Source organism: Balaenoptera physalus, assembly GCF_965194825.1.
Source record: "Balaenoptera physalus genome assembly, chromosome: 3".
Classification (NCBI taxonomy): Eukaryota; Metazoa; Chordata; class Mammalia; order Artiodactyla; family Balaenopteridae; genus Balaenoptera; species Balaenoptera physalus.
In genome coordinates this window covers 10,473,213-10,483,153 of record NC_138890.1, presented here as the reverse complement: position 1 = coordinate 10,483,153, position 9,941 = coordinate 10,473,213, and the positions used below count along the sequence as shown (strand labels likewise).

General features: G+C 39.8%; 1 protein-coding gene across 9 annotated transcripts in view; it reads right to left on the bottom strand.

Moving 5' to 3' along the window:
* Positions 1–305: 305 nt before the first annotated feature.
* Positions 306–9,941, bottom strand: part of LOC309658658 (zinc finger protein 136-like) — a 65,323-nt gene continuing 55,687 nt past the window's right edge. For 8 of the 9 annotated variants that reach the window (XM_082457481.1, XM_082457488.1, XM_082457487.1 and 5 more), the window contains one exon: positions 4,751–9,708. In XM_082457481.1, coding sequence (XP_082313607.1) covers positions 7,890–9,708 — 1,819 coding nt within the window. In that variant the 3' untranslated portion in view covers positions 4,751–7,889. Of the gene's footprint in view, positions 4,629–4,750; positions 9,709–9,941 lie in introns of those variants that run through there. The other variant, XM_082457489.1, reaches the window with a different exon arrangement.

Here is a 9,941-nt window from a genome sequence, read left to right as displayed (position 1 = left end):
TGGATAAACAACAAGGTTCTACTCTATAACACAGGGAACTATATTCAATATCCTGTGATAAACCATAATGGAAAAGAATATAAAAAAGAATGTGTGTATGTATATATATATATATATATATATATATATATATATATATATATAACTGAGTCACTTTGTTGTACAGCAGTAATTAACACAACATTGTAATTCAACTATACTTCAATTAAAAATAAATTTTAAAAAAAGAATTAAGAAAATTTTTTTCAGGAAATAGGACAAACAAAAGAACCTGATTCAGATGTAGCAGATATCTTGCAATTACCAGATATTTGAATCAAGCAACCATGATTATGCTGAAGGCTCTAATAGAAATAGTGGATGCATGCAAGAATAGATAGGTAATGTTTGCAGAGATGGAAACACTAAGAAAAACACAAAAGAGAAATGCAAGAAATGTAAAACAAACAAACAAAAAAAACAGAACAGAAATGGAGTATTCCTGGGTAAAGGGGGGATGCTCATCACAGTGGAAATGTGTAAGGAAAGAACCAGTAAGCTTGAGAAAATGTCAATAGAACCTTTTATTTTGTGCAGGTCTCAGCCTATGACCAGTGTTGTGGGTGGACCAGCCTTTGTGGTTCTTATTATGATTGCTGGTTGCCCTTCAGCAATAACCATCAGGAAACTTTGAAAAAAAATAAAGGTTTATTATTTATAGGACCTGCAAATCACACAGCACACCAGGGGCCACGCAGCGAGATTGTGGGGTATGGTGGGGAGTGACGGCGGGGGGAGGGGGGCCTGGGGTTCTATTTTTATTGGGGTAGAGGGTGCAGGCCTAGGGTTCAGAAGCTCACTCTTTATTGGTGAATTTAAAATATAAGAGCAGGAATTTAAAGTGCAGTAAGAGGAAAACAAGTGGCTCAAATGGTCAGTTATTGAAATCAACCAAGATCTCTAAAACAAAGGAGTATAAGTGGGGGGAGGTGGCCTGGCTCTTTGTGGCTGGCAAGAGCTGTCTTTGAAGTGGATGCCTCTTTGAAGTGGATGCCTTGGCAATCAAAGCTTAAGTCAAGCACTTGCATTACAAAAAGAGAAAACTCAACTGTCAGTAATTACACTGCATTTTTCCAAAGCGGTGAGAAGGACAACAAAGGCAGAACAGAAGTCCAAGAACTTTGGGAAAATCACAAAAGGTATAACAAAAACATAGCAAGAATATATGAAAGAGAAGAAAGATACAAAGAAACAGAAGAAATAAGTGAAGCAAACCACCGACCCAGGAACCTTATTTAAACAAACACTCCCAGGAAGCTCAAAAAATGAGCTAAACTGGAAATTCCCTGGTGGTCCAATAGTTAGGACTCTGCGCTTCTAGTGCAGGGAGCCTGGGTTAGACCCCTGGTCAGAGAATTAAGATCCCGCAAGCCACGCGGCCATAGAAAAAAAAGAGCAAAACTGTATACTGGGGGTGGCTGACGAGTAACAGTGCCAGACGGGACCAGGATATGTGGGCAGTGAATTTTCTTAAATTAGACTTTCCTGTTTTACAGATTTATTTAAAATTAACAGAGAAATTTATGTATGCTAGATTTATCTGACAGCCTTTTTTAAACTTTTTTTTACATAGGAAATCATTCTAAGATTTAATTCCTTTAAACACTAATGGTTACAAAATTATAAACCATACAAAAAGAAAAGAAAATTTTCAAACTCTTTCCAACTTAAAGGATATGCGGCATCCTAGTTTGTCCTTTCCCTATTCTCACACAGGGGTACTTTCAGGAATAAGTAGAGTATTATAACGCAATAGTGGTTTTAGTTTAGCCCCTTATATGTAGTAGTATTTTCAAAGATTTACATAGCTTTGAGTAGTTTTCCTCACATCAATTAAAATAGAAATTCAATTACTTTAGTCTTTGAAATTTAAATGTTCTCTAGGGGCATGCATATACAAACACTGATCTAAAAATGAAAAATGTATCTGAGAACTTAAATATATTCATCTCACAAGTTGAAGTTATCTTGCCTAAAAGGAACAGAAATTCTTCTTAGTTCTGTCAACTACAAGTTGGCACCTGCCACTGGCACTTGCCATCTGCCTCTACCGGGATTAAATCATGCTCCGCTGCAGCTGCTGACTTTCAACACCCCCTGAAAGGAGTCCAGGGTGGACAGCAGAAATAAGGAACTCTGTGCTCTGGCAAAAACTGGCAGAACAAGTCTTCAGATAGCTAGATATTTTCAGGAGATGATTTTATGAGCCCAATTCTGTATCTCCTCATATCTAGAAAAGTACTAAAATCCTTCATGGTGATGTCTGCTCCTCGTGACTAGCAGTAACCTTCACGAGACTAGCAGAAACCTTCTGTAAAAAATACGTGCTTGATTGCATGTATTCCCGCTTCACCAAAATCACATATATACTGACCTTCCCCCGTACTTCTTTGGAGCAGTTTCTCAGAGCTATCTGAGACGCTGTCTCCTGGGCTATACTCTTCATTTTGCCCCAAATAAAACATAACTCGCAACTTTCACGTTCTGCGTTTTTTTAAAGTCAGCAGATCCATAATTTTCTTGCCCTGATGACATCATTTCTCTCAATCAACTTACATTTTTAAGCTCAAGAAACAAACAATGTTATTTCTCACATAGGGAATTAATTACAAAGTGCTAAAGGAAACAAGAGCCAAAGGGCTGCACTATTCAACGATAAAAGAATCCGAAGGAAAGAAACACAAATATTGGAATCAGCACAGATAAGCAGCCTGAGCTCCACAGGGCAGAAGGAGCCACATTCATCAAGTTTAACACACGCTAGGCTATCCTGGTTGAGACAGAACCGCTGGACCAGGTCAGTCCCTGGTGAAGGAGGGTGGGGGCACCTGAGCAGCCACAGGAATGGACTCTGGGAACGCTATGCACCCTCCTCTCCCCAGGGAATAATGGAACCACTCCCTTTTTCAGGCTTCCATTCCCACAATGAGAAAACTCTGAGCAGGACTCAGTTTCAGGCTGTGACTAAAATGAGCTTCCAAATTCATGAGCCCTAACCCAGGACACAGAACTCTTGACTTTCACAGACTTTCTCAACGTAAACAAATACACTCTGACGGCAGCTGCACTGTGGATGCAGAACTCCAACCTACGTCTACAAACAGGCCCAGGAGAACCACAACTAAAAGCTCAAAAAGGGCATCAACCCCACTCCCCACCATGAGCATGTATATCCCCAGCTTTCGAGGGCTCTGTAGCTTTTCTCAAAATAAAGACTCCTTCTGCGGTGGGTGTGAGCAAGGACACCTGTTCAGGGAGACTCCCCAGGAAAAACAACCGGGCCTACAAATACTTCCTTTGCAGGCTCTTGGCGGGGCTGTGGGGTGGGGTTTGGGGTGCGGAGGCGAGTCGGGGGGGGCGCTTTGCTTGGAGACACTGACCTCAGGTCTCTGCTCCCAGTCACATTGCTTTGGACCACCAGTGACATTTGAAATGACACAAACTCAGTATTTGAAGGATCCAGCAAAATCACACAAACCCAATGTTTATGTGAAAAGGAGAGTATAAAACTTAAGGCATTTTCCTAGTTCAACAAGAAAATTCACAGTATTCATTACTTTTGGAAAATAATATTATTTCCAAGGCAAGAAATTGTTTTATAAAGAATCATGCAGGAACACTTCTGCTGTTCAAGTGTAAGCTCTGGAATTCCATTTGAAAATACCACCCTCCTCCCCAAAAAAGAAAAACATCCTATTACTACACACTCAGGAGAGGAAAAAAGGGAAACAAGAATTTAAGTAATTCTAGACTATTTTCTTTTAATATTTATTTATTTATTTGGCTGAACCGGGTCTTCGTTGTGGCATGCGGGATCTTTAGTTGAGATATGCGGGATCTAGTTCCCTGACCAGGGATCGAATCTGGACCCCCTGCATTGTGAGCACGAAGTCTTAACCACTGGACCACCAGGGAAGTCCCTAGATTATTTTCTTTTTCTTTTTTTCTTTTTAATAAATTTATTTTATTTATTTATTTTTGGCTGCATTAGGTCTTCGTTGTGGTGTGTGGGCTTCTCATCGCGGTGGCTTCTCTTGTCGCGGAGCACGGGCTCTAGACGCGTGGGCTTCAGTAGTTGTGGCTCACAGGCTCTAGAGCGCGGGCTCAGTAGTTGTGGTGCACGGGCTTAGTTGTTCTGCGGCATGTGGGATCTTCCCGGACCAGGGCTGGAACCTGTGTCCCCTGCATTGGCAGGCGGATTCTTAACCACTGCGCCACCAGGTAAGTCCTATTTTCTTTTTTTCTGCTATTCACCTATTTCCTGCCTCTTTGGAAATATTTTATACTTTCAAACTCTATTGATCACTTAAATTATAAATTTTTGAAAAACTGAGATTCAAATAAGTGATTAAATCTTTTCAAAGTGACAAACCCAGGGAGGGGCAGTGCTGACAGGACGGATCACCCAGAAAATTTTCCTACGAGGAACCTCCACCCAAAGGACTTCCCATAGGATGTCTGTGCCCCGGAAAGACCCTGGGGGGAGAGGCACAAGGATTTCATGCAACCCGGTTCCAGCCGGTTACTCTCTGCTTTTCCTCTTTCCATAGACAAAACAATAAATCTTGTAAAAAGTGACATCCATGACGCTGTGGAAAAAGGATAAACAATATATTGGGTCTGTTTGAAAAGCACCATGGAGGACGAATTGTTCATTATGATCCTGTGAATCTGAGAGGGGATGCTGGCATTTAGGAATGCAGAAAGGATCTGAAATTTGAGGCATTTATTCCCAGCCCTAGGAAGAGCTAGGCTGGGAGGCCAGGGGTGTGGATTTGAGACACTGTTCAACAAACATTTGGAAAACTCAGGAGAAAACGGGTGCCCCTTGGGGAGAAAGGAGGGACTGGGGACCGCACACAGCTCCTCCAGCGCCCGCACCCTGGAGATCGAGTCACGATTGTCCTCATACGATGATTTTTAATGACTATAAAACACTGATGAAAGAAATCAAAGATTACACAAACAGATGGAGAGATATACCATGCCCCTGGATTCAAAGAATCAATATTGTGAAAATGACTATACTTCCCAAAGCAATCTACAGGTTCAATGCAATCCCTATCAAAGTATGAATGGCATTTTTCACAGAACTACAATAAAAAATTTTACAATTTGTATGGAAACACAAAAGACCCCTAATAGCCAAAGCAACCTTGAGAAAGAAAAACGGAGCTGGAGGAATCAGCCTCCCCAACTTCAGACTATACTACATAGGTACAGTAATCAAGACAGTATGGTACTGGCACAAAAACAGAAATATAGATCAATGGTACAGGATAGAAAGCCCAGAGATAAACCCACTCACCTATGGTCACCTAATCTATGACAAAGGAGGCAAGAATATACAATGGAGAAAAGACAGCCTCTTCAGTAAATGGTGCTGGGAAAACTGGACAACTACATGCAAAAGAATGAAATTAGAACACTACCTAACACCAGACACAAAAATAACCTCAAAATGGATTAAAGACCTAAATGTAAGACTGGACACTATAAAACTCTTAAAGAGAAAACATAGGAAAAACACTCTTTGACATAAATCACAGCAAGATCTTCTATGACCCACCTCCTAGAGAAATGGAAATAAAAACAAAAATAAGCAAATGGGACCTAAACTGAAAAGCTTTTGCACAGCAAAGGAAACCATAAAGAAGATGAAAAGACAACTAGCAGAATGGGAGAAAATAGTTGCAAATGAAGCAGCAGAGAAGGGATTAATCTCCAAAACATACAAACAGCTCATGCAGCTCAATATCAAAAAAACAAACAACCCAATCAAAAAATGGGCAGAAGACCTAAACAGACATTTCACCAAAGAAGACACACAGATGGCCAAGAGGCACATGAAAAGATGCTCAACATCACTAATTATTAGAGAAATGCAACTCAAAACTACAATGAGAAAAAAAAAAACTACAATGAGGTATCACCTCACACCAGTCAGAACAATCATCATCAAATAGTCTACAATAAATGCTGGAGAGGGTGTGGAGAAAAGGGAACCCTCTTGCACTGTTGGTGGGAATGTAAATTGATACAGCCACTGTGGAGAACAGTATGGAGGTTCCTTAAAAAACTAAGAACAGAACTACCATATGACTCAGCAATCCCACTACTGGGCATATACCCTAAGAAAAACATAATTCAAAAAGACACATGTACCCCAATGTTCACTGCAGCACTATTTCAATAGCCAGGACATAGAAACAACCTAAATATCCATCGATAGATGAATGGATAAAGAAGATGTGTTGTGTGTGTGCGCGTACGTGTGTGTATATATACACACACACTATATATATATAATGGAATATTACTCAGCCATAAAAATAAATGAAATTGGGGCTTCCCTGGTGGCACAGTGGTTAAGAATCTGCCTGCGAATGCTGGGGACACGGGTTTGAGCCCTGGTCTGGGAAGATCCCACATGCTGTGGAGCAACTAAGCCCATGAGCCACAACTACTGAGCCTGCGCTCTAGAGCCCCCGAACCACAACTGCTGAAGCCCACATGCCACAACTACTGAACCTGTGAACCACAACTACTGAGGCTGCGTGCCACAACTACTGAAGCCTGCGCACCTAGAGCCCATGCTCCACAACGAGAAGCCATCGCAATGAGAAGCTCGCGCACCACAAGAGTAGCCCCCACTCACCACAACTAGAGAAAGCCCACGCACAGTGACAAAGACCCAACGCAGCCAAAAATAAATAAATGAATTAATTAAAAGAAAAAAGAAAATAAGCCTTTTTAAAAAAAGAAATGAAATTGGGTCATTTGTAGAGATGTGGATGGACCCAGAGTCTGTCACACAGAGTGAAATAAGTCAGAAGGAGAAAAACAAATATTGTATATTAACACATATATGTGGAATCTAGAAAAATAGTACAGATGAACATATCTGCAGGCCAGGAATAGAAATTCAGACGTAGAGAACAGACGTGTGGACACAGAGGGGGAAGGGGAACATGGGATGAATTGGGAGATTAGGTTTGACATAAATACAGTACGATGTATAAAATAGATAGTTCGTGGGAACCTGCTGTAGAGCACAGGGAGCTCAGCTTGGTGCTCTGTATTAACCTAGATGGGTGGGATTGGGGGGAGGGAGGTCCAAGAGGGTGGGGATATATGTATACATATAGCAGATTCAATTCACTATACAGAAAAAACTAACACAACATTGTAAAGCAATCATACTCCAATAAAAAAAAATTTAGTTTCTAACATTATCCACAGGCTCAGATATTTGTCCCATCACAGGTCTCTCTTCTTAAAATCTATTCACCAAATAACAGTCATTGGAAGAACAACAAGCAAAGGCCCAAATATAAAAACAATTATTCACATGAAACTCCAAAAAAGGAGCTTTGTCATTAAGAAAGGTAGAATACATAAAATAGACTATAAAGATATCCAGTAACTGTCCAGTATCCAGATATCCAGTAGGAAAATCCCAACAAATACCACATTTTCCAATTGTCCCTTAACACAGAATAAAACTATAAAAAATTAAACCTGACTATGCACGTATCAGAAATACAGTTCAATTCACCCATGGATCCAACAGACTTCAAAATGCAGAGAGAAAATACTAACTGATTCAAGGAAAAAGCACTGCCTTTTAATCTTATGTACTACTGTTGAAAGATGACTTGCAGAATTATATCATCCCAATATTCATTTATGAAACTAGTAGAAACCCACACTCCAATGATATACTTTAAGAAAGAGGCTTGATAAACAATATATTTACAACTTGTAAAAAACAATTCTTTTGTGTTGAAAGTTTTTTGGAACATTATACATGGATTAATTTTCATCAAGCTTTCTCATGTTACTTACATTTATAATTTATTTCTGGTGGGAGTTTTAACATGTAACGATGAAGGCCAACTGAAGGCTTTCCCACGCTGTTTACATTCAAAAGGTTCTACCCTGTGAGTCTTTTCATGCCTTCGGAAGGAAGTGGGATGACTGAAGGCCTTCCCACATTCTTTACATTCATAGGGTTTCTCTCCAGTGTGAGTTCTTTCATGTCTTCGAAAACTCTGATACCACCTGAAATCTTTTCCACATTCCTTACATGCATAGGGTTTCTCTCCTGTGTGAGTCCTTTCATGTGTTTGCAAGGAACTGTAACCTCTGTAGGCTTTACCACATTGTTTACATTCATAGGGTTTTTCTCTAGTGTGAGTTCTTTCATGTGTTCGAAGATAACTGGGACACCTGAATGCTTTACTACATTTTTTACATTCATAGGGTTTTTCTCCAGTGTGATTTCTTTCATGTCTTCGAAAACTTTGATAACACCTGAAGGCCTTTCCACATTGTTTACATTCATAGGGTTTCTCTCCAGTATGAATTCTTATGTGTGTTTCTAAGGAAGTGTAATCTCTGCAGGCTTTTCCACACTGCTTACATTCATAGAGTTTCTCTCCAGTGTGTGTTCTTTCATGTAGTCGCAGCAAAGTTGAACAACTAAAGGCTCTTCCACACTCCTTACATTCATAGGGTTTCTCTCCAGTGTGAGTTCTTTCATGTTTTTGAAAGGAAGGGTAATACCTGAAGGTTTTACCACACTGTTTACATTCATAGGGTTTCTCTCCAGTGTGACTCCTTTGATGTATTCGAAATGAACTGGGAGAAATAAATGCTTTCTCACACTGCTTACATTTATAAGGTCCCACTCCAGTGTGAGTGATCATGTGCACTCGAAGGCTTGCGAGAGCTCTAAGGGCTTTCCCACATTCCTTACATTCATAAGGTTTTTCCCCAGTATGAGTTCTTTCATGTTTTCGAAAAGAACTGGGACAACTGAAGGCTTTACTACATTTTTGGCATTCATAGGGTTTTTCTCCAGTGTGATTTCTTTCATGTATTTGGAAACCTATATTAGAACTGAAAGTTTTACCACATGGCTTACATTCATAGGGTTTCTCTCCAGTATGAACTCTTTCGTGTGTTTGGAAGGAAGGGTAATATCTGAAGGTTTTTCCACATTGTTTACATTCATAAGGTTTCTTTCCAGTGTGAGTTCTTTCATGTATTCGGAGGGAACTGGGACAACTGAATGCTTTACTACATTTTTTACATTCATAGGATTCCTCTCCTGTGTGAGTCCTCTCATGTATTTGTAAAGTTTGATGATATCTATAGGCTTTTCCACAATGTTTACATTTATAAGGTTTCTCTCCAGTGTGGGCTCTTTTATGTATCTGAAGTGAAGCTGAAGAACTAAAAGTTTTCCCACAATCCTTACACTTATAAGAGGCACCTCCAGTATGTGTTACCATGTGTCTCTGAAAAGTTTTGAGCTGCATGAAGGCTTTCCCACACTCCTTACATTTATAGGTTTTCCCTCCAGTGTGATTTCTTTTATGTTTTTCAAAACACTGCAGATAACTAAAGGCTTTCCCACATACATTACATTTATATGGCTTCTCTCCATTTTTCTGATACTCATACGGCTTGTGTCCAACGTGACTTCTGGTGTACCTATTATGGGATGAGTGATGCATGAGGACTTTTCCACATACTTTGTGTTCCCATGGTTTTACTCTGATAAGAGTTTTCTTGTTCAGATTGAGATTTGGAATAAGGCTGAGGTTTTCTCTACATGGACTATCCTCTTTCCCTTCACAGATTCTCCCTACCTTGTGACTCCTGCAAAAAACAAGGAGGAATTATTAATGATCTCTTTATTAATGATTTCATACTTATTATACTATTTCAGCTACAATCTTATTATTTGTAGCAAAACTACAGGTATTTTTCTATTTCGGGTGAATTGTTCAAAACTGAATACACTGAATGCTCGGCAAGAGGACTCACCCTTGCTCACCAAAATGGTGATATTTATACATAGGGCTTATTAATGCTGTTTCCAAGTGAACTAT